The sequence below is a fragment of the Cordyceps militaris genome (genome assembly GCF_000225605.1).
Source record: "Cordyceps militaris CM01 unplaced genomic scaffold CCM_S00001, whole genome shotgun sequence".
Classification (NCBI taxonomy): Eukaryota; Fungi; Ascomycota; class Sordariomycetes; order Hypocreales; family Cordycipitaceae; genus Cordyceps; species Cordyceps militaris.
In genome coordinates this window covers 3,870,045-3,893,931 of record NW_006271969.1, presented here as the reverse complement: position 1 = coordinate 3,893,931, position 23,887 = coordinate 3,870,045, and the positions used below count along the sequence as shown (strand labels likewise).

Sequence of the window (23,887 nt, the reverse complement as noted above, 5' to 3'; positions counted from 1 at the left end):
GTATGAATACGCGCCACTGTTTTATTGTTCCAAGGATAAGCTACTCTTCATCTTTACTGAGCTCTGTTACATGGTACCAACAAATTTGATCCGCGTCCAAAACGTGGTCAGTATGGTGCCGAGACAAAAATGATGTGGTCTTTTAGGCGTGGTAACCACAAGAGAAAGTCACGACCTTCTATTACAGACTGTGACTGCAGAACTGCACCTGCCTATTAAATCATGTTGAGCATTGTTATACTGCTCAAGTATGGCGACAGCGTTGAATGCAACTGCGTGTCGTTGCAGATTTCATCACTATGGCGGCCGCCGTTTGCCACGCTCAACTGAATGCACGTGGCAAGTAATTTGAAATGCAATAGCCTCTTCGGTGAAGACACGAAAAATCATCCGAGTGGTTGGTATTATGCATGAGAAAAAGACGCTACGCCGCTGTCTTCTTCTTCTTTGCCTTGGCTTTGGCCTTATTCTTGCTGCGATCCCGGGGTTTCAACGCCGCCATGCCGGCCTTGCAAACTTCTGCATAACGAAGGTAGAACGACTCTAGGTCATGTGGTTGGACCACTGTGGACAGTTTGATCTTGCTCGACTTGGCTCTTTTGGATTTGCCGTTTGTAGCCCTGACGATGACAGGCATAGGCTTCGAGGGATGACGATCCTCAAAGTCACCATCTGCCGCTACCGACATACTGCCGCTGTTATATGTGACTGTAAAAGTGTTAACAAGCTGCCTTTTATAGAGTACGATGGCTGTATGTGAGAGCTCACGTCGTTTTTGCGTGAGATATATGGCCCCGTGATCGCTGCCTTTACGGGCACCAAACAGCTCATTGAGCTTCTCAAAGAACTAGACGTGGCCAGAAGTCAGCACATGACATACATTACAGGGAAAGGGAGTAAAGAGATTTACTTACTTGGTCGTGGCTCAAGTGCTGCTCATCCATGGTGACTGAACGGTGGCGTGGAGAGCAATATTAGCGAAGCGCAAAATGTGCCCCGCGCCATCATTATAGCTCCGCACCTTTTGGAAGGCGCTAGCACTCTTGGCCAACCAGCGCCCATAATATTTTCCAGCGAGGCACTGATAAGTAAGATAAGAAAGTTGAAAAGGTTTACCAGACCAAGTATTTCTACACACCACGACGCGGGCTCGAATTACAGCGAGCTCGGGCCTGCAATTTTCCTTCTTTGCATTGCGCCATATAAGCCCATATTTCGAGGGGAAGTCGAGTCCCGAAACGCTCCCATGGCGTCTAACTCGGTCGCTGAGCTCCAGCAGAAGCTCTTCAGGAGGATTGGCATAGACACACCAGCTCCTGCCAGGTCGCAACGGGCCCTAGCCAGAGGTGGGAAGAGGCCACTGACAAGAAAAGACCAGCGGAGGAGTCTAAGGGTCGAAAAGAAATCGAATGTATATGGTGGACAACCCGCAAGAGCAGACAGAAGAACTCAGGGCAACAGACACCCACGAGCCCAACTTCCCACGAAACAAAAGACTTCGCCCCCCCAAAAACCCACAGCGAAGGAATTCAGTGTAATGCCAGGTGGTGATGTCTCTGAGAGCATGAGCGACGGCGGGGTTGACGTGGTCAACCTGGACGAGAGTGAAGAGAGCGGTGACGACTTTGACGACCCAGACGACGGAATTAGCGTTGATCACGAGCCGATTTCAAGAACAAACATTTCAAAATCCATGAAAGAAAAGCTTGACCAAGATGATGCCGAGATTGCAGCATTTGAGCGAATGCTAGGCATCAAGAAGGGGCGCAAGTCTCTGCCACAGTCTTTCGCGGAGGACGGACTGGGGGATTTGCTAGGGGACGTCAAGGCAGTAGATCCCGAGTCTGATGGCGACATCGACGAGCAGAAGAGAAAGCGCGATTACGACGACTGGCTCTCCTCGAAAAGAAGAAAAACGGCAACCGGTACGGCCCCAAGAATAAAGCCTGCAAAACAGCATGATGAACATGGCGACAGCGATCAGAACGATGATTCGGAGGATGATTCTGACTTGCTCATGCCAGATGGTGACATAATAGGAGTGGACGAAGAGGAGATGATTCCTGATGACGACTCATTTGCAGGGTTCGACTCCGATGGTTCTGCTGGAGTGGAAAAGGCCCCGGATGCACGCAAGAGAGAGAATCCATATGTCGCACCGACTACCGGAAACGTTGTCGCAAAATACGTGCCCCCATCCCTCCGCAAGGCCACCAACACGGAATCTGAGCAAAGGGCCAGGCTACAGAAGAATATTCAGGGCCTAGTCAACCGGCTGACTGACGCCAACATCCTCTCCATTGTTCAATCTATCGATGAAATCTATCAACAGAATGCTCGAGGAGAAGTCACAGAAGTTATTACCGATACTATCCTGGCGCAGATTTACAAGCCCGAGCTTCTTCCGGACCAATTTTTCGTACTGACTGGTGGATTCACTGCTGCAATGTACAAGATCGTTGGCTCCAGTTTTGGCTCCCATATGATCCGCCGTCTTGTTCAAGATCTCGCGCGGGACTACAGTCAGGCAATTGGTGGTGATGCCAATACAAGACGGGAAGCCTCCAATTTGGTCAATTTCTTGACCCAGCTCTACGTCTTTGAGGTTGTCAGCTGCCGAATCATTTTCGACTACATGGAGAAATTTCTGGGCGAGCTCTCCGAGCTCAACGTTGAGCTTCTGTTACGTGTTTGCCGCATGGCAGGTCGCATGCTGCGAAGGGACGATGCGCAATCTCTAAAGCACATCGCCAGTGTGCTAAACACCAACATGTCAAAGGGCGGATATGAGAATATGTCTGTGAGAACCAAGTTCATGGTGGAAATAATAAACGACCTGAAGAACAACAAGTCCAAGGCGAAAGGTCTCGACTCTGCTATTGTCTCGGAGCACGTTGTGCGCATGAAGAAACGCATTGGCGAACTGAAGTCACAATCTCGCAGACTTGATGGATTAGCTCCCATGGGCATGAGCTTGCATGATATCGAAGGCGCCGATACAGATGGAAAATGGTGGCTCGTTGGAGCCAGTGTGCCTGTCAAAACAAAGCGCTCGACTATCAAAGAGGTTGATCAGGAGTCAGAGGATTCCATGACAGACGATGAAGACATGGACTTTGTGCTCCCGGATTATCCACAAAAGGCTCGTTCACAGGGACTCAGCAGCATGGCTCAGATAGCCATCTTCACGGCTCTCATGTCTGCAACCAGCTCTGAGCATGGGTACAGGCAGTTTGTTAATCTCAAGCTAAAAAGGGACGACCAGCTTGAGATTGCTCGTGTCCTGGTCCAATGCGTTGGCAGCGAAACGGAATATAACGATTTCTACGCATTAGTCGCAAACCAAGCTTGTTCTAACAATAAAGTTCGATTTGCTTTCCAGGATAGGCTCTGGAAAATCTTCCGCGGCCTCGGCGAATCCATGTTTGGAGATGATGCCGACGACGATGACACGGCAGATAGCGAGCGAATGAAGGATCCGCGCCGACTAGCGAACGTAGCCAGATTCTACGCGTCTCTAGTTGCCGACGGCTCTCTGGGCATTGCGATCCTCAAACCTCTGGACCTGCCCGAAGTCAGTAGCTGGACGGCCGACTTTGTCGAGCGTTTTCTGGTGCAGCTGCTCACGTACTGCAAAGGAAAAAGCGGCGATGAGGATGTCAAAGTAGACAAGATCTTTGGCGCGGCGAGGCAATTGCCAGGCGTAGCTGCGGGACTGCATTGGTTCTTGCGTAAAAGGGTCCGCAAATCGAAACTGATAAAGGAGGCCAAGAAAATGGAACGCGTCAGGCAAAAGGCCCAGACTGCGGTTCAGGCGGTCGAGGTGGCGTAGACATGGACGACGCGAATCGGAGTCATTTTGTATATAGAATGACAAATGATATATTTTGCCCCTTCGCATGTTTAAAACATTACATTGCTCATTTATATCGCGTTTTAGCTTTCTTATAACCGGCCGATAGGCTCTAGGCGATGCTCCCAGCTGACGAGCGCTCCCGATTCTGGCCGCCTCCAAGCGGCATTGCCCATTGTGTTGGGGATTGGCGCCCTAATCGTTGCCCATGCAAGTGGGACGTTTTGCTACCAACGCCATGTAACTCTCCGGCAAATTTACGTGGCGGGGTACCCCCAACCCGTTCCAGAAGGATTTTTCCGACCGGGTGCTCTCCGAACCAGGAAGGCACCTACTCGTGTTTCCTTCCAGCGCAACTGGCCCTCAACTTCGAAACCTCCTTCAATAATCCACAACCCGGCGCCAATTGATCGCTTGAAGCACTGCCATTGCCGCCCAAGATGCTTTCTAGCCGTTTAATATCTAGAGCTGCCGTTCGCCCAGCTGCCTTTAAGCAGTCTACGTACGTCTGGCACCCAATCCCCTTACTGGCATGGAGCAACTCCATGGCTCCAGCAGTGCGGCCAAGAAAAATCTCTCGTTGACTAACAAAGCCACGCTCACAGTGCCATCGCCCCCATCGCTCTCTACCGCTTCAGCCGTGGTCTTGCCACCGCCTCTGGTTCGTCGAATTCGATTGTTGGCGAAACACGGCACCTTTACTAACGGGCTCGCAGAAGACAAAGATCTTGTCATCATCGGAGGTGGTGTTGCTGGCTATGTCGCCGCTATCAAGGCTGGCCAGGAGGGTCTGAAGGTATGTATTCTTGGGATCTGAGTTATCCGGAACTGCTCTGATATTGGTTGTTCCTGCATAGGTTACCTGCATCGAAAAGCGTGGCACTCTAGGCGGTACTTGCCTCAACGTCGGCTGCATTCCTTCAAAATCCCTCCTCAACAACTCGCATCTCTACCACCAGATCCTTCACGACACCAGACACCGAGGTATTGAGGTCAGCGATGTCAAACTGAACCTGGCCAACTTCATGAAGGCCAAGGACACTGCTGTGAATGGCCTTACGAAGGGCGTCGAGTTCCTCCTGAAGAAGAACGGTGTCGAATACATCAAGGGCGAGGGCACCTTTGTCAACGAAAACGAAATCAAGGTCGCCCTGAACGACGGTGGCGAGGCCACTGTTCGCGGAAAGAACATTCTCATTGCCACCGGTTCCGAGGCTACTCCCTTCCCTGGCCTCGAGATTGACGAGAAGCGCGTTGTCACCAGCACTGGTGCCCTGTCCCTCGAGAAGATCCCCGAAACCCTAGTCGTTGTTGGTGGTGGTATCATTGGCTTGGAGATGGCTTCCGTCTGGTCCCGTCTTGGCTCCAAAGTTACTGTTGTCGAGTTCCTTGGCCAGATCGGTGGCCCTGGGATGGACAACGAGATTGCCAAGTCCACTCTGAAGCTCCTGAAGAAGCAGGGCATCGAGTTTAAGCTTAATACCAAGGTAATCAGCGGCGACACGTCTAGTGAGAAGGTTAAGCTGGAGGTTGACTCTGCCAAGGGTGGTAAGCCTGAATCCGTAAGTTCTCCGCTTCATCGACACAAATCCTGCAATGTACTAATGGACATGTAATGTAGCTGGACGCTGAAGTTGTTCTGGTTGCCATTGGTCGCCGCCCATATACCGCTAACCTTGGCCTCGAGAACATTGCCATGGAGCTTGACGAGCGCGGCCGTGTCATCATCGACTCGGAGTACCGCACCAAGATCCCCCACATCCGTTGCGTCGGTGATGCCACCTTTGGTCCCATGCTAGCTCACAAGGCCGAGGAGGAGGCTGTCGCTGTCGTCGAATACATCAAGAAGGGTTACGGCCATGTCAACTACGGCGCCATTCCCTCTGTCATGTACACTCACCCCGAAGTCGCCTGGGTTGGCCAGACCGAGCAGGACCTCAAAGCCCAGAGTATTCCCTACCGCGTCGGTACATTCCCTTTTAGCGCCAACTCTCGTGCCAAAACCAACTTGGACACCGATGGTATCGTCAAGATGATTGCCGATCCCGAGACTGATCGTCTTCTTGGGGTTCACATTATTGGCCCTAATGCCGGTGAGATGATTGCGGAGGGTACCCTTGCTCTCGAGTACGGCGCCTCGACAGAAGACATTGCTCGCACTTGCCATGCTCACCCTACTCTGGCGGAAGCTTTCAAGGAGGCTGCCATGGCCACTCATGCCAAGGCTATCCACTTCTAAGCTCCTGATGCCGATGTATAGCTATCTAAGTCACGGGGTGAAGTGCGAGGTGAAGGCGGAAGGTCAGCAATAGGGCTGATGGTCAAACCTAACATAGAGAACGAATTGGAGGAGGCTGCCAAGGTAGCTTGCTTTAAGCTAGGCATTGTCCTCTCGATACGCGAAACGGCAATGTGTTCTGAGAGGGAGAGCGAAGTTGAAATTTTGTAAACTACCTAGTAATATATCTGACATACCAAGTACGGAGCTCCCTTCCAGTAGTTGTGATATCCTTTCTCCCGTTGAGCTCACAATGTCTTCTGCGAATAACTACGAAAAGTCTATTATCTGCAAGGCTTTAGGGTATATCCCTGCCCGCTTTTCCGAAGCTGCCGCAGATGGTTGGTTACTGCTTTGCGCAGCGATAGAGTCGCTGTGAAGAGGGAACGACAAGAGTGCAGTGCAGCAGTTCAGATGACACATGATTTGCTTTTGACTTTTCTATGGTCGTACCTACCTACCTACGCGCGTGAGGCCTGTTTTCTGATGGGGCACTAGACACGTTTTCCGCTCAACATACAATTTTCCCCTGTCACAACGCTGTTAGGCTGCTGTTATATGTAAAAAAAACCCCTTATATATTTTTTAAGCCGTGTTAGAGACCTTGATAGCGTTATGATAGGGGAAAAAATTATCTATTAAAAAGGCGACCTGTCTAGTACCCTCAAACTTTAAGCCCCGCTGTTCAATCCACCCGCGCCCTGTTCATGACCCAGCTCAGTGGGGCGAACAACACAGAATCCCATCGCTAGGTAACCTAGGTATGTGGCGTTCGTCCATTTAGCATCCCGCGTCCCTTTTTGTTCTTGGGTGAAGCTCTCTTTCTGCACTGTCTCCCACGACATTGGCGGTCAACAAAGCCCACCCCAGAACGACTGACGGAAGCTCGATCAAACGCATCTTCAAGGTCCCCAGGCGAAGCAGAACCATGCAGTCGCTGCAGTCAGCGGCTGCCAAGGGCGGCACCAAAGTCGAAACCCTGACCTATATGTCTCGAGACGAGGTCGAGGCAATGATAGCCGACGGACGAAAAATAATTCTAGTTGACGATTTTGTCCTCAGGGTCGATGCTTGGCTAAAGTACCACCCCGGCGGTGAAATCTCCATTATGCACATGGTGGGAAGAGATGCCACCGATGAAGTCAAAGCGTGTGTTCTCTTTAGTCGAGGAGTGTATTCAAGATAAATGCGCTAACTTTTCATCGTAGCTTGCATTCGCCGGAGGCGGTCCAGCAAATGCAACGATACCGCGTCGGCCGCATTCAACCGCCTTGGCGGAACTTCCGGCCACCAATCCAAGGAGGCGTTTTCCGAACCGCCAACGAAATGGAGGAATCGCAAGACGGATTCACTAGCTCCAAAGGATCAAACTCAAGTGTATCATCCCGGCCACCGTCACCCGTCTTCGATGCCGAGGGGCCCAAAGTCAAGCGCAGAAGAAGGTCCAACGAGGATCGACCATCCTCGGTCTCGTCCCATTCCAGCGCTGATCGGGAGATGGATGGCATCTCATATCTTGACACTCTGACGCGTGAACATATTAGCCTGGATTTGGAAAAGTACCCGCAGCCGGATTCTGAGACACAGGCTCATGTTATTGCCAAGTATCGAGCGCTCTATCAGCGATTGATTGACGAGGGCTACATGGTTACAAGCAAGTCCGCCTACGCCGTAGAGTGCTTCCGATATGTGGTACTCCTCTCCGGTTCGTTGGTCTTGTTGAAGTATAGGCAATACGCCTTGAGCGGCTTGTGTTTGGGCCTGATGTGGCACCAACTCGTCTTTACAGCTCACGATGCTGGCCATATTGGCATCACGCACAATTACCAGGTCGATTCCCTGATCGGAATTTTGATTGCGGATTATATTGGTGGCCTCTCCATGGGCTGGTGGAAGAACAATCACAATGTTCATCACATTGTGACCAATGCCCCCGAGCACGATCCTGATATCGAACACATGCCGCTCTTTGCCATCTCGCACCGCCTTCTGGGCAGTTTGCGCTCGACATTTTACGATAGAGTAATGGCTTACGACGCTGCCGCGAAAATACTACTGCGGGTCCAGGCTTGGACATACTACCCTTTTCTCGCTCTTGGTCGATTTAATCTCTACGTCTTATCCTGGCAATTTCTCTTCACGGGCCTCGGGCCAAAGAAGGGTATTTCTGCATGGCATCGTTGGGTAGAGATTGCTGGACAAGTGTTTTTCTGGTACTGGTTCGGGTACCTCATGGTGTACAAATCTATCCCTGATGCATGGTCGCGATTCACCTTTGTCATGATCAGCCACATCGCTTCTTCACCGTTGCATGTACAGATCGTTCTATCGCACTTTGCCATGAGTACCGCCGACCTGGGACCGCAGGAATCATTCCCGCAGCGAATGCTGCGAACCACCATGGATGTGGACTGTCCGCCTTGGCTGGACTTTGTCCATGGCGGCCTGCAGTTCCAGGCCATTCATCACATGTTTCCCAGAATGCCGCGCCACAATCTCCGAAAGGCGCAGAAGCTCGTCATTGAGTTTTGTAGCGATGTGGGCATCCCGTATGCCTATTATGGGTTTGCGGATGGAAATAAGCAAGTTATTGGCCGACTGGCGGAGGTCTCGCAGCAGGCAGCCATCTTCTCAAAGTGCCAGCAGTCAATTGTACAGAGCGGCGATTTCTACGGCCACTCACATTAGCTAGACGCGGTGGACACCATGACATGATGTTTCGAAGCGTTTTATGCATATATTTGAATTTTCGACTGACCGGACAGCCTGGGATCGGTCTGTATACTACGGCATATGACAGGCAGCACTCTGAGGTACCTTGTCGCAAGCCTGGAATGTAGTAGTAGACCTAGGCCTATAGACTTTGGATTTTTAAATCTGGATTTATTGCCTGGCATTTATCAATAATGTGATTTGCTGTTTAACTGTCGTAGCCATCGTGGGCTGGTTTGGTTAGCGTGCGTTGGCTGACCCTGGTTCAAAGCTGTCCGCGTGCCGCGTTGGTAATTTTTAGGCAGGTAGGTGACCTACCCGCGTTTACAGTGGCGTCACTCACCACTGCGCAGCTGGTCACGAAACTTTTGTTACAAGCATCAAATGCAGCAGAGGGCGCCCGCATCACATCTTCCCTGTTGCATAGCGAGCAACCAAAGCAGCGTAGATCATGGACACCAGCATCCAGCGTGCGCTCAACGATAAGCTCTATGACAAGCGCAAAATCGGCGCGCTTGAGTACGATGCCTGCCCGCGTCTCCCTGCGCTCTCACGTTTCTGCACCCGATGCTAACCATGTAACGCAGGCTTGAGAGGGTAATTCGGGAATTCGTGGTCAGCAAAGACTACCAGAGAGTCCACGACATACTCGAGCAGCTCTGCAATGACTTCGCCTATGCCGTTCACCAGCCGCATGCCAGGAATGGCGGCTTGATCGGCTTAGCGGCGGCCGCCATCGCCTTGGGCCCGGTACGTAACAATCGCCCTTCCGTATCAGCACTGTTCTCGATTCCATTGATGTCTGGCCGAAATGGTATGACGGAATCATTTTTGCCATCTCTGCAGCGAAGACGCGACGACTACATGAAGGCGCTAACCAACGTCAATTTAGGAACTTCCTCGCTACTTGGCCAAAATCGTGCCGCCTGTATTGGCCTGCTTTACCGACCAGGACGCGAGAGTGAGATATTATGCCTGTGAGGCCATGTACAACATCGCCAAAGTTGCCAAAGGGGAAATCTTGATATATTTTAACAACATATTCGATCAACTTTGCAAAGTACGAACTCCGCTGCTTGTCCTCTGTCTTCTGCCATCGTTCTAACCAGTCTCTTCACCAGCTTGGGGCCGATTCTGAACTCTCTGTCAAGAATGGAGCGGAACTCCTCGACCGACTCGTCAAAGACATTGTGTCAGAGTCTGCTGCCTCGTATATTTCAGTACTTGAAGCACCGCCAGAGATTGAAAACGACAAAGACCAGTTAGAGAACCCGCATGCGCACCTTCCGACTGCATTTTCGTTGCCCAGGTTTATACCCCTTCTGAAGGAGCGCATCTGGGTTTCAAATCCATTCACACGCCTATTTCTAGTTGGCTGGATCACGTTACTCGACTCGATCCCCGACCTGGAGCTCGTCACATATCTTCCTCGCTTCCTCTCCGGCCTACTGAAGTTTCTGTGTGATCAAAACAACGATGTGCGGACCGCCACTCAATCCTGCCTGAACAAATTTCTGAGTGAAATCAAGCGCATCTCGCACGTCAAAAAGGGTATCCTCGAGAGCAAGAAGTCTCGTGAAGGTGGAAAGAGGAAGCGACAAGAATCAATTGATAGCGGGAGCTACCGGCCGGAGCCAGAGGAGGGCGATGAGATGGAAACCGACATGAGTGACGAAGGCGCCGATGAAAGCTGCGAGGATGACTGGATTCCCGGGCAAGACGTCGAAGTCAACTTCAAGGAGATTCTAGAGATACTTACTGAAGCTCTAGAGTCACCATTGGGTAAGCTCGCCGTTTACTATGCTCGAAGCATTTATAGCTGACTTTCTCGAAACAGAAGAGGACAGTCTTTTGGAAGCCCTGAAATGGATTGTGGAGCTTCTGGACATTTGCCCGGAAGAAGTTCTGTTGTTCACGCCGAATATTCTGGCACATATGCTGCCTGCCATGGCCAGCACCAAAGACCGTGTACAGATAGCTGCTACGAGAGTGAACAACTCATTGATGGATTATGTTGCCTCGCTCACAGATGAGTCTGTCCCGCCGCATTCTGCCCTCCAAGCTCCGGGATTCTCCAGCTCTAAGCCAAACTTGCAGCCCGAGAAGCAGGAGGCAATTGGAAGTAACAGGGTTTCCTTGTCCAACTTCCGTGATGCTGACCAAAATCCCACGCCGTTGCAAAGTCGGACCTCTTCGGCGCAAATCGGAGGCATTCCGCAGGCTCAACCCGACTTGGACTATGCTGCTGCTGTCAACTCTTTGACTCTACTTTTTCTAAATGACCACGAAGCTACTCGAGTCGCCTCTTTGACGTGGCTCATCATGCTGCACAGGAAGGCCCCCAGGAAGGTCCTGGCTTTCAATGACGGCACGTTCCCGGCCCTTTTGAAGACGTTGTCCGATCCATCCGACGCCGTCGTCACGAAAGACTTGCAGTTACTGTCACAGATTTCTCGACACAGCGAAGACGACTATTTCGCCTACTTTATGGTCAATCTACTGCAGCTCTTTTCCACGGACCGGAAGCTTTTGGAGGTACGTGGTAATCTCATCATTCGGCAGCTCTGCGTCAGCCTCAGCCCGGAAAGGATCTACCGAACCCTCGCGGATTGTATCGAGAAGGAAGAAGATGTCGAATTTGCGAGCATCATGGTTCAGAATCTTAACAACAATCTCATCACCGCTCCACAGCTTGCAGAAGTGCGCAAGAGGCTGCGTAATCTGGAAGCAAAGGTATGGTTTTCGTCAATGACTGGTTGACAACGCGAACAATATTGATATAAAAAAGGATGGCCAAACTCTCTTTGTTGCCTTATTCCGTTCCTGGTGCTACAATGCAGTCGCTACCTTTTCGCTCTGTTTGCTTGCGCAAGCCTATGAACAGGCATATAACTTGCTGCAGATTTTGTAAGTCTACACTCTGAACACTATCTTTTCTGTCTGCTCACTCATTTTGCAAGCGGCGAATTGGACATGACTGTCAATATCCTTATTCAGGTTGACAAGTTGGTGCAGCTCATCGAGTCTCCAGTCTTCACTTGTATGTTTAAACGACCAGCGAGTTTCCGACAGTGCTTATTTGCCTAACATGATATGACAGACCTTCGCTTGCAACTGCTTGAACCAGAAAAATACCCGTTCCTATACAAATGCATGTATGGAATTCTCATGCTTTTGCCGCAGTCTTCGGCCTTTGCTGCGCTGAAAAACAGACTGAACAGCGTCAGCGCTATTGGGTATCTGCATGCAGCACCCCGCCCGTGAGTGCATTTGTTACCGTATCGGATATTCTGATGGTGCATGCTAACCAATGTTTAGCACTGCAACTTCTTCTAGCAGCTCAGGCTACGACAGACCAAATCGCCTCAAGGGGCGCGAAGAGGGCGGCATCCGTTGGGTGGAATTGTTGGAGAAGTTTCGCAGTGTCCAGGAGAGGGCTCGCCGAGCACAGAGACAGAACATGGACAGCGATGAGGTGCCAAGTATCAGTCTCGGCGAGCTCAGGATAGGCGACGGCTCGTTCGACATTAGAGGAAAGGATGGTAGAGCCGCTGCCGGCAATCCAGCCCCGCAAAAGGATGCGAATGCGCCGGCGGCGAAGAGATCAGGTCTTGGAAGGCAGTTTGGCAGGCTTGGAGGCGCAGTCTCGGGCAGGAGTAAGCGTAATACTTGAGCAGACTCATAGTTGGCTATATACATACATTATAATGAACTTGCGGAATCTTTTGAGCCAGTCCAAATGGTCACCTCCTTTTCACTGGTGTTTCGCGCTCCACCAAGCCTTGGAAGGCGGCATCTCGTCGCGATGTGATGCTCTGAAGCTCTTTTCGGTATGCATTCAACTCATGTCTTGCCAAGTCTGGGTCGCTTGGAAGCCCGCGGAATACCGAAATGCGCCCCTCGAGCTCCCTTCTCTTTTCTACCAAGGCGAGATACTCTTGTTCCTCTCGTAGTATGTCGTGCACTGTAAAGTCGGAGGAAGCAGCGGATGACTTGAGCGACGCGACGCTCTTCTCGAACACGGGCACCTGGGATTTCATGGCCTTTACCGTACGTTGCAGCTCCATGTTACGTTTTCCGAGACCTTCGGGCACGTTGCCAATCTCATCCAGCATCAGATTCAACACGTGGTTGGCGTGCTCGATTTCTGCATGAATGTGCCATTCCAAAGCGTCGGCTCGAGACGTCATCTGCTCCGTCTCAAAGATGGCGGACTGGGTCGCCAGGATAGCGGCGCCGAGCTGCTCGGGCTCGGGCAGGGCGATGCTGGCGGAGACGGCCATGGAAGACATGGCATGGAGCGCGACTCGTCCTTCTTTGGGCAGCTCTTGCTCAACAATGTCCAACAGCGAGTCTCGCATGGCCGCCAGCGTGGCAGGTCGAGCACTAGCCGCTGCGTCTGCGCTGGGCGGTATTTCAACGAGAGCATCTCGGTCTACGCGTGCCAGCAGACGCGCTTCCTCGGACGCCGTGTCGTTGAGCGCAATGAGGCCCAGCAGCGCTCGCAGGGTGTCGGCGTTGTGCTCAAAGGGCGGTGGCTGGCGGCCTGGGAATTGCGAGGCAACCCATGAGTCGACGAAAGACCAGTCTCTGGCCTCCGTGGCGGCGATGCGAGCGACTGACGGCGAGAACATGGTGGCAGGGGCGTCGGCGTCCAAGTGGCCGCGCAGATGGGCCATGGTAGCGGGCCGGCCAGATAGGAGATGGCAGCTGTTCTGATGAGGATAGACACATCGAATGAGTGCTCTGGATTTATACGTAGACGCGAATTGAATTCACTCGTTGCTACGAGAAATTGCAAGAAACCAGCTCCAATTCTGAAAATTCTGTTTACGGCGTATAGGTGGTGGTCCCTGCCTCGTGTGCAGGCAGTATCTCACCTGAGGGTACCTTAGTGAGTTCGGCTGAGGGTGGCATCCCTCAGCCGATGTTGCCCCACTAATTTCTAATATATACTATACAAAGGCTAATTAGTTTATAACTAATTCCTAATTAGTTTATAACTAATTCCTAGTTAAATAGTAATTAAGTTAATAGTTAGGTATTTAGGTAATTAGTTTATAACTAATTACTAACTAGTTTATAACTAGTTTTTAATTAGTTTATAACTAGTTCTTAATTAGTTTATAACTAATTCCTAGTAGTTAGTAGTTAGGTTAGTAGTTAGGTTAGTAGTTAGGTTAGTAGTTAGGTTAGTAGTTAGGTTAGTAGTTAGGTTAGTAGTTAGGTTAGTAGTTACTTAGGGTTAATAGTATATAATTCTGGTTAGTTATTAGGGTTTTGTAGAGTGTATATCTAAAAAAAATGGGGCTACCTTATCTGAGGGAGCCTACCCTTAGCTGAACTTACTGAGGTACCCTTAGGTAAGGTGTATCCACCCTGGTGTGGCAGCGTCTCGAGCCTATTTGCCATATTTGGTGTAGGTACCTACTTAGTACACCACCAATTGTGTAGGTACCCAATTTACCTTAGCGGTAGTGGAGGAAAACACTGAATAGATACTACTAAGGTACCTACGCGTGTAAGGCCTGTTTTTTTTAACAGGGTACTAAACTTAACACGTTTTCCGTTGCAATATAAAATAAACACGTTTTCCGTTCAATATAAAAATTTGCCCTATTCAAGTATCTAATATAGCTTCTAAATTCTTATTTAAGTATCTAATATAGCTTCTAAATTTTTTTTTATAAAGATTTTTAGTATCTAGAAGTAGCTTAATAATATTATAGCCATGGTTTTCTGGTGTCCTGGTGTCCGGGAATAGGGGTATTACGACGGTAAGGCGTACAAACCGTGTGTATAAGGCCCCTATACAGACTAACCTAAGTCTAGTATAGTAGGGCGCCTATAGGTAATAGGTATTATTATAGACATAGTGGAGGTAGTACTCTAGCTTTTTATTATAATAGGCTCTTTTAGGACCCTATCTATAATATTAAAAAAGCTTACTATAGTATCCTACTACCTAGTAGCCTAATTTCTCTTTTCTTAGGATAATAAAAAGGGGTAGTAGTAACCCTTTTCTCTTATAGTTATTAAGATATATTCTATATAATATATTACTATTAACTATATTAATATTATTCTAGTAGTTCCTACTACTACTACCTTTACTCTTACTACTCTTAATACCTTTAATCTAGATATACCTTATATATACCTACTATCTACTTTATTAGTAGCTATTACTATTATTACTATTAACTATACCTTATAAATACTATAGTAGCCTCTATTATTACTTTTCTTATAGTAGTATATTTAACTACTTTACCTAGTCTATTATATAACTTTAATAAATAAAGAAATACTTAATATATTAAGTTAGGCTATTCTTTAATATATATACTAAGTATATAAATATAGGTATAATCTTACCTATAATAGAGCTTTATTAATATTTAGATAATAAAAATATAATAGCTTATAAAGAGTCTTTTATATATTTATATATAGTAAAACTAGAATTTAAAATCTATATATCTTAAAGTTATATAGTATATATTCTTTATATAAAGCTAAAAGGGCTAAAAAAGAATCTATTTTTTATCTTTAATAATATCTATATTAGTATAATAAAGTCTTCTTTTTTTAAGGTAGTTAATAACCTATTAACTATAGCTAAGGCTTTAAGGAGGGGGTTCTATATTTTTAATAAAAAGAATAGTTATTTTATTTTTTACTAGAAGGCTATAAAAGGCTATATTATACTTAACTAAATATATATATTCTATAGTATAATATAACTCTATTTTAAGAAGGTCTTAGCTTTTATATTACTTAAAAAAAAGGCTATTTTTTATAGTCTTTTAGTAGAAGGCCTTTATTATATAGGTAAGAAAGTTAACTTTAATTATATTTTCTTTATAATCTTTTATATACTATTATTCTCTATTAAATAATACCTTTTCCCTTATTCTATATTAGTAAATATACTAAAGAATATTATATAAGGTATTAAGATAGGTATATAGTAAGAGTAAAGGTAAAGGTAAGAGCTACCTACCCCTATATCTATTATATAAGAGTTAGTACCTAATAAGAGGATATCCTATTTCTAATATTATATATAGAATATTAGCTTTAAGCTTAAATACCTATCTATAGCTACCTTAAAGGTATTTATAATAATTATACCTAGGAATATTCTAGAAAAGGGTAAGAATAAAGAGAATATTAAGAAAAAGGAGATATAGTACTATATTTTACTTATACTTAAGATTTAGAATATTACTATAACTATATTCTAAAGAGAGTAGTTAAAAGCTAATATTATTATCTATCTTATCTAGTTTTAACTAATCTAGCTCTAACTAATCTATATTATTCTCTTATACTCTTTTTATATATAATAGTATTTATAAGTTTATAAATATATAGTTATTATTTATTTATTTATAGTTAATACCTATATAGCTATAAAGGTTTTTATTAAATAGATATATATAAGGCTTATCTTAAGTAATAAAGTTAGTTTTCTTTATATATTTATTAGTTATAAAGAAGTTATTTTAATACCTAAGTATTTACTTATAATACTTCTATATATCTTTATTTAAGAAAGGGATATTATTAATAATAATATAATCTTTATTACTATTAAATAGTAATATATTCTAATAGCTATTTATATAATAATAAATATTAAGCTAATAAGCTTATATAGTTTTATAAAGCTATATCTTATTATAAATATAAAGAGATTTAAGATATACTAGGTATAAGAATATATAGAGGTTTTTTAATAGCTAGCTTTTAATCTCTTAAGGTAGGACCTAGGCTTTACCTATTAGAATAGGTAGTATATAGACTAGTATAGGTAGCTAGAATATATTATCTATATAGGCCTAGATATTCTTATAATAAAGAATTAGATTATATAATACCTTATTACTAAAATATAAAAAGAAGCTAGACTTATTCTTAAAAGCTATTATATCTTTTTATATTATAGTTTTAGCCTCTTACTAAAAGGCCTTAGGCTTCTATATATTATTACTAATATACTTTATATTATATTTATTAAAGTACTATTATATAATAAAATAACTTTTTATTTTTTAAATATTAAGATAATATTAATTAATATTAAAGAATTTAGTATTTTTAATATTATATTTTTATAGCTATTTACTAATTATATAAAAGTATAATATTCTATTCTTATACTTTTTTTATACTATATAAAAGTACTTAAAGCTAAAGGATTTAATATTATTAAGGAAGTTCTATATAGGTAAGAAGTACTTAGGGTATATAAAGAATACTAACTTTATTACTAACTAAAACTAATATTTTATAGACTTTATAAGTATTAATAGTATATTATTATTATTATTAAAGGTACTTAAGATTACTAGGCTTAGTACTTCTTTAAAGATATTCTTAAGTTACTTAGCTAGTAATAGCTAATAGTCTTATAACTAATTATATAATAGTATTATATAAGAAGTTATTACTTAAGATAGCTACTCTAGTTAGGTAGATAAGATATTATTAAATATTTATATAGGATCTATAGTGTTTATTATAAAAAGGGAGGAAAGGAGAGGGATAGAGGATATAATAGGATACTTTAACGTTAGTGTCCTGCCTGTCTTATATGTTAACCGTTGCCGCCGGTATAACTTAGGTGATCCTACGAGAAATCAGGCTGCTAGGCAGTAGGACACCATAGCGAGCTTTTTTAATATTACAATAAGGGAAAATTAGATATCAAACAAGAAACCAATCTAGTACTTTATTTATTTATTTATTAAATTATACTAATTAGACCTTCTGGTCCTTCTAGCACCTTGATAAACTTTTGAGGGCTGGAAAACCCGTCACAGTGGACTCGTTGGCACCTTACTGTGCTAGGTACGTTTCTGAAAGGGATGAAAGGGATAGAAGGGATAAGAGAGATATTAAACGATGATCTAGTAGCCTCTACTCTATAACTTCATCTAGCTTAATAGTCGCATCACCTTGTCCCACCTCCTTTGTGTTAGTAGCCTGAAGCGAGCCTTGACTATCACGCGGAACGGTTTCTGTATGTGCCGAATGCGGCGACGAAGCGGCCTTAAATGGCGAGGTTGAACGAACAAGAGTCCAGGCGGCGAGTCTTGCATATCCATATCACGACCACGCTTCCGCTTGCGACTCCGCCCTCGAGGCGGCGTCACACTGTTCAAGCCGCGAGAATAGCAATCGTCAAGCTCATCACCCCAGAGATCGTCAGCTGATTCAGACAAATAGTCACAGAAGCCGTCCGCTTCATTGATCTCGTCGAGAGCCCGTTCGGTGGGGCTGCCACTTTTGCTTCGACTTCGCGAGTAAGGCTTGAATGATCTTAATCTGCCACAAATATCGTGCTGATCGAGAGCCTGAGCCTGTGTTTGAGATGTTTCCGCATTGAAAAGCCTGACTGCCATTTTTGCCGCGCCGTCAAAGGCCGGAAAGTCCGCTGACGTGAATAATGCCCACGCGAGGCGTGCAAAGACCATCTCAGCGGAGACACCGTGAAGCGCTTGTGTCCGCCTATTATGGTAGAGGTCGATAATTTCCTCGGCTTTCTCGTGGCTCAGTACATGTACCACGAGGTGGACGGCGTCTGATCGGTCACGCTTTGCGGCGAATACAAAGCGGCGATGATCAAACAAGAAATGCAGGTCCTTCCGGAGAACAAGTATGTTCATTGTATCATTGATAGCCATGCCGCCGACCGGATTACGGCAGTATCTAGAGACGGGTAAGCTTAGCAAGGGCATGCAATACGATCGTGGGCGGAATTGGCAAATGCATACCGGCGCATTCCGTTGTTTGTAAACCAGTTTCCTTCCGTTACCGGCACAAGATGGGCTAGCTCTCGAGCTCCTTTATGTGCTGATACACGGCATGTGACGTCGCGCGCCAGAACTGCCTCGTCTTGTTGCGTGTCTTGGGCGGGTATCTCAAGGCGAGCCCAAATATTGGGAAGCGCGTCATGCGGGAATCGCCAATGGTGAAAAGACGGAACGATGGGGTATTTATGCGTCGGTGCATGATCGCCGACAAAGTAGTAATAGGTACTGCCCCTGAGCACGCCGTTGGCTGGCCTGTTCACACGCGAATACTGTTCGTCTTGGAGGACTGCTATCCACCCGCTCGCCCAAGTATTTCCCGTCACGATTCCACAACAGATCAATGCAAATTCATAGTCAAGACCGTCCTTGGTTGGCCCGTCCGTGGAGCTGAAGCGGAGGAGCTCTCGGTCGGTTTCGGAGTACGCTGGATGCCTGAAGGGAAGGCTGATATTTTGACAACAAGAATTGGTCAAATGACAACAAGCTAACCGAATTGGTATAGACCCGAGGACGGCTTAGCGATGCAGAGATACGATACAGACGATACGGGCGATACAGGCGATATAGGCGATACGGGCGATACGGGCGATACGGGCGATATAATAGGTGTTATTATCGTAGATTTAAGGGCTAGAACGACGCCTAAACAAGTCAACAATCAATAATCAATGTCGCCGGCTTTATTATAGCGAATTTATCAATTCCAGCCATCGTGGCAGCCTTAAGAGATAAACTTGGTAGAGTGGCTACGTGGGTCTATACCAATTCGGTTTAGCTTGTTGTCATTTGACCAATTCTTGTTGTCAAAATATCAGCCTTCGCCTGAAGGTAACGAGGCGGGTCGGAGGACGCCCGTTGGGGCAGGGGGGCTCGAATGGAGGCAGCAACTCCATTAGTATAAGATACACGATCCATGGAGTTGGTTGGCATGTGCAAGTCAAGAGGAGAGCACTATGGTGCTAAGAAGCCTTGCGCACTGAGGTGGAAGGTAGGTGGGCCGCCTCATAGCGCCACAGCAAATGAGGAGCATGACAGTGGCCCACTTGGTGGGCCTGGCCTGTCTGTAGGTACCTATGTTATTAGTTGGCATTATTTTTAGTGACGTGCTTTAAAGGACAGCGTGGGCAATCGAGCGCATCGTCACCATCGTCACACTTCAACTCGTGCACCCGCGCAAGCAGGACTTTCTTCTACGTTGCTTTACCGATTTTGACAGTTTTCGCCACAGAGCTCCCCGCATCTTTTGCTGCCAGCCTGCTCAGCCACCGAAGAACCCTCCGTCGTCCCGCAGCTCTTCCCCAGCCGACAGTCCGATTCGTGATTCAGCACCTTCGCGACAACACCGAGAGCGCAAAGATGCGGTTTCCCCTCTCTCGCTTGGCCCTCACTGCCGGAGTCCTCTCCACGGCCAATGCACTATCCGTGCAGGACATTCCGGCTGATCTTCCGGTCTCGTCGCTGCTGAGCAATGCGCAGACGCACATGGCTAGAGGCGAGGCCAGCGAAGCCATTCTCTACTACGACGTCGCCATCGCTAGAGACCCAGCCAACTACCTGACTATTTTCAAGCGTGCGACTGCGTTCTTGTCCATCGGTCGAGCCAACCAAGCCACAGACGACTTCTACAAAGTACTTGTCCTCAAGCCCGGCTTCCAGGGTGCTCACGTCCAGCTGGCCAAAATTAAGTCCAAGGTCGCAGACTGGGAAGGCGCCAAGGCGGACTATGTTGTGGCGGAGAAGGCTGGCGACTCGCCCGAGCTTGTCGAGTTGGCGGCAGCGGAGAGCGCCTCGGCTGCTGCAGTCGAGGCTTCCAAGAACCAGAACTGGGATGACTGTGTCAACTATGCTGGCACCGCCATCTTCGTTGCTTCTAGATCTGTGGCTCTACGTGAGCTGCGGTCTAGCTGTAGGTTTGCGCGTGGCGAGATTGAAGAGGGCATGGGCGACCTGCAGCACGTGTTGCACTTGCGATCTGGCGACACCTCACCTCATGTTCTCATCTCTGCCACCAGCTTCTACGCTCTCGGCGATATGGACAACGGACTGTCACAAATTCGCAAGTGTCTCCACTCGGATCCTGATTCAAAGGTCTGCAAGAAGCTTCACAAACAGCAAAAGACATTTCAGAAAGGCCTGAATCGGGCTACGGGGCAGCTCAGCAGAGGCCAAACAACAACCGCAGGAAGAACACTTGTTGGCACTGAGGAGGAAACAGGATTGTTGACACTGCTCAAAGAGCAAATGCAAGAGCTGAGACAGGCCGGCTCTATTCCCGAAAAGGCTCCCTCACAGCTATACGGCAAGCTCATCGAAATGACATGTAATGCTTACCTAGAGGTATGAATTGTTGGCAAGACTCGATACTCGGACAACTGCTGATGGTTTATCATGATAGGGCAACCACAAAAATGTCCAGAAATACTGTGAGGAAGCTCTTGAGCTCAACTCGCAGTCATTTTGGGGCATGCTCTACCGAGCAAAGGTTCTCTTGAAGAAGGGGGAGTTTGAAGCAGCCATTAAGACCCTGGAGAGCGCCAACGAGATACACCCTGACAAGAATGACAAGATTAACCCCGTCCTGGAAAAAGCCCAAATTGCCCTGAAGCGAAGCCAGACGAAGGACTATTACAAGATTCTTGGTGTCGACAACGACTCAGACGAGAGACAGATCAAGTCGGCATTCCGCAAGGCCTCCAAGCAGTTTCATCCCGACAAGGCTCACAAGCAAGGCATCTCAAATGAAGACGCGCAAAAGAAGATGTCTGCCATCAATGAAGCCTACGAGGTATTGAGCGACCCCGAGCTTCGTGCCCGGTTTGACCGAGGCGATGACCCCAACTTCCAAGGGGGAGGGAACCCTTTCCATGGCAGTCCCTTTGGAAGCGGCGGCGGACACCCCTTCATGTACCAGCAGGGCGGCGGCGGTGGTCAACAGTTCAAGTTCAACTTCCCTGGCGGAGGTGGCCCCTTTGGATTTTAATAAGGGCGGCCAAAGCTATAGATTTAGTCTGGATAATGAATGGTGCTTGAAACTTTTCGTCCCCATCCCCCTTTGCTTTGGTTCATATACATGAATATGTATATATCACGCCGCAAGATTCGCTAGAGAAAATTTAGAGCATTTGCACAGAGGAGCACACATGTGTCTGTATGGTAATGGTACTCAAGCCATCGCTGAGAAATGCAGTAGTTTGTTTTCAAGACATTATCGAACGAGGAAAGAAAAGAAGAGCGAGAAACTCTGGGGGGGGGGGAATACATGTAAACAGGTCTAACCGCATAATCTTCTTCACTTAACCCAAACATGACCGTCGCGCAGGACTCACGGTCTGGACATACAACCAGCATTTGTTGGTTGGCTATATGCGATGGGCATCCCAGCCCTCGGAAATACTTTTATGAGGCATAAATGAAAAATACAAAGGCCAGTGGACATCGTGAACGACCATCGCCGCACTGGACAGAAAAATGATGCTGATGAGACGCCGCAGTTATGCGCTACGTGGGTGTGACGCTTGCATCTTCACCTCGCCGTAGCATTACTGCCTGTCGTTGCGCCGGATGAAGTAAGCCCTGTTGACAGGTCAGTTTAGTGACGTGTAGGGTAAAAGAGGGTAAACGAGAAAAGGGAGGCTGGAGATCAAGGCCCTAGGAGCTGACACACGTACTTGGAGAATTCATAGGCTGACCAGCAAATGGCCGTGCTGGGCATGGTTGTCACGATGCGAGGTCGGACACCTTTGAAGAAGCCGCGGAAGCCTTCGCGTTGGTATAGCAAGCGGCAGCCACCAGCGAAGCTATTGATGTTCTGCACAGCGGGATCGGTGGACGTGCCCTTGGTCTGCAAAATCGTCTTGATGACATCCATGGGCGTGGTCAGACCGGCTGCGAAACCACCTGCAATAGCACCGGCCAAGCAGTGAGTAACGGGATCGTACGTCTTGGTGGGGTTCAGGGTGGTCGATAGCGATTCGTATGCGAGGAACTGCAGCGCTGTGAAGGGAACGGTCATGGAGAGCGTCGTGGGGTATGATAGGTAGAAGGCGCCAAAACCCTCGTTCCGGTAAATGTACTTGGCGCAGTCCACCATGGAACGGTACATCTTGCTCGAGTCCTGAATCTGCATGCGCTGCTTGATGACTGCATCGCGGTTGTTAAACAATGTCTCTGGCGAGGGGTATGCGCTTCGTCCATACCATCAAAAGGGTTCATGAAAGCATCGCTGGCAATCGTGGCCGCCGCACCGCTAGTGGCTGAACACAAGGATGTCAGTAAGTTTCGTTGCGTACCACAATAACCGGGGTCGAGTCTCACCGGCTGCAAGCGGGTGGTGAACGCCTACTTGATTTCCTCCCATAGCATGTTTCACGGCCTCGTACGTAGCAAAGTACACTGCATGCGCCGGGCCTGTTCAATACGTCAGTGTGCTGTCGCTGGCATTTTGAATGGGTCGGTCATCCTACCAGCTCCGACGATGACGCTAGACATTCCTCGCCAAAGGCTGAAAAAACCCTCGCCCGCAGCCATCTGATATGTGCTGCGAAGCACGCCGCTGTAGGCAATCGTCGTGTTTGGGTTCAGAACTTGCATGCGAGTCTGGCGGTGATAAGTCAGTGCGAGCGGGAAAATGACGTCCTCCTGTGGAGATTTACCTTGACTGCATCAATAGGATACATGACAGTGTGTTCCTAATTGATCAATTAGTGATGCCTGCATACGAGCGTGCGTTGTCGGTGCCGCAATAGGTCGCCAGCTCCTGCGGAGAGCCAAGACGAGACGTACAGCTATACCTGCAAAGGCGCCAGCTGCCATATTTTGAAGCAAAGAGAAGTTGGGTGGCAGCGACTCATAGCTAATGGCCAACAGTTAGCACTCGGGTGTGGCAGAGCTTCCAGATACCATGGTCGTACTCATATTCCTCGGCTTCGGCATTTGGCAGGGCCATTTCGGCCACAGCAGTTGGCGCTGGGCCGAATGCTTTCGAATCTATGGCCGCCAGGTTGACGGCTGGGAGAACGACTGCAATTCAGGCACGCGCGAAGCTGTCACAGTATCGAGTGTCGAAATAGCCGACGTGGAGTTTTCGGTAGTGGTGGAGGAGGGAGAAAAAGGGTGGCGGTCCTGTCGGATGCACCGAGAGCCGGGTCGACTATGAGTCGATGGTCGGAGAAGAGTTGGGCAACGGTGGTGAGCTTGAGCGAGAGCAAAGAAGAACAAGTC

General features: G+C 47.5%; 9 protein-coding genes across 9 annotated transcripts; 5 read left to right on the top strand and 4 right to left on the bottom strand.

The window, feature by feature from the left end:
* Positions 1-424: 424 nt before the first annotated feature.
* CCM_01224 (Signal recognition particle, SRP9/SRP14 subunit) lies at positions 425-944 on the bottom strand (the record flags this gene model as incomplete). Its single annotated transcript, XM_006666381.1, has 2 exons — positions 425-847; positions 915-944. The coding sequence occupies 2 exons, from the start codon at positions 942-944 to the stop codon at positions 425-427; spliced, it is 453 nt and encodes a 150-aa protein (XP_006666444.1).
* Positions 945-1,537: 593 nt separating this feature from the next.
* Positions 1,538-3,832, top strand: CCM_01223 (Armadillo-type fold domain containing protein; the record flags this gene model as incomplete). Its single annotated transcript, XM_006666380.1, has 1 exon — positions 1,538-3,832. One exon carries the CDS (start codon positions 1,538-1,540, stop codon positions 3,830-3,832), a length of 2,295 nt encoding a protein of 764 aa, XP_006666443.1.
* Positions 3,833-4,293: 461 nt separating this feature from the next.
* CCM_01222 (dihydrolipoyl dehydrogenase) lies at positions 4,294-6,092 on the top strand (the record flags this gene model as incomplete). The annotated part of the gene is made up of 5 exons (XM_006666379.1): positions 4,294-4,355; positions 4,459-4,514; positions 4,570-4,649; positions 4,711-5,415; positions 5,475-6,092. 5 exons carry the CDS (start codon positions 4,294-4,296, stop codon positions 6,090-6,092), a joined length of 1,521 nt encoding a protein of 506 aa, XP_006666442.1.
* Positions 6,093-6,384: 292 nt separating this feature from the next.
* On the top strand, positions 6,385-8,819 carry CCM_01221 (Fatty acid/sphingolipid desaturase; the record flags this gene model as incomplete). The annotated part of the gene is made up of 3 exons (XM_006666378.1): positions 6,385-6,434; positions 6,948-7,280; positions 7,340-8,819. The coding sequence occupies 3 exons, from the start codon at positions 6,385-6,387 to the stop codon at positions 8,817-8,819; spliced, it is 1,863 nt and encodes a 620-aa protein (XP_006666441.1).
* Positions 8,820-9,294: 475 nt separating this feature from the next.
* CCM_01220 (Armadillo-type fold domain containing protein) lies at positions 9,295-12,516 on the top strand (the record flags this gene model as incomplete). The annotated part of the gene is made up of 9 exons (XM_006666377.1): positions 9,295-9,362; positions 9,431-9,593; positions 9,736-9,903; positions 9,965-10,625; positions 10,681-11,576; positions 11,632-11,750; positions 11,804-11,883; positions 11,944-12,103; positions 12,162-12,516. The coding sequence occupies 9 exons, from the start codon at positions 9,295-9,297 to the stop codon at positions 12,514-12,516; spliced, it is 2,670 nt and encodes an 889-aa protein (XP_006666440.1).
* A 70-nt stretch (positions 12,517-12,586) lies between these two features.
* Positions 12,587-13,522, bottom strand: CCM_01219 (uncharacterized protein; the record flags this gene model as incomplete). Its single annotated transcript, XM_006666376.1, has 1 exon — positions 12,587-13,522. One exon carries the CDS (start codon positions 13,520-13,522, stop codon positions 12,587-12,589), a length of 936 nt encoding a protein of 311 aa, XP_006666439.1.
* A 4,266-nt stretch (positions 13,523-17,788) lies between these two features.
* Positions 17,789-19,757, bottom strand: CCM_01218 (uncharacterized protein; the record flags this gene model as incomplete). Its single annotated transcript, XM_006666375.1, has 3 exons — positions 17,789-18,563; positions 18,629-19,099; positions 19,645-19,757. 3 exons carry the CDS (start codon positions 19,755-19,757, stop codon positions 17,789-17,791), a joined length of 1,359 nt encoding a protein of 452 aa, XP_006666438.1.
* A 266-nt stretch (positions 19,758-20,023) lies between these two features.
* On the top strand, positions 20,024-21,647 carry CCM_01217 (heat shock protein, Hsp40, DnaJ; the record flags this gene model as incomplete). The annotated part of the gene is made up of 2 exons (XM_006666374.1): positions 20,024-21,004; positions 21,063-21,647. The coding sequence occupies 2 exons, from the start codon at positions 20,024-20,026 to the stop codon at positions 21,645-21,647; spliced, it is 1,566 nt and encodes a 521-aa protein (XP_006666437.1).
* A 559-nt stretch (positions 21,648-22,206) lies between these two features.
* On the bottom strand, positions 22,207-23,612 carry CCM_01216 (Mitochondrial substrate carrier; the record flags this gene model as incomplete). Its single annotated transcript, XM_006666373.1, has 8 exons — positions 22,207-22,240; positions 22,336-22,807; positions 22,864-22,920; positions 22,982-23,074; positions 23,131-23,263; positions 23,320-23,355; positions 23,450-23,519; positions 23,578-23,612. The coding sequence occupies 8 exons, from the start codon at positions 23,610-23,612 to the stop codon at positions 22,207-22,209; spliced, it is 930 nt and encodes a 309-aa protein (XP_006666436.1).
* Between the last annotated feature and the right edge of the window lie 275 nt (positions 23,613-23,887).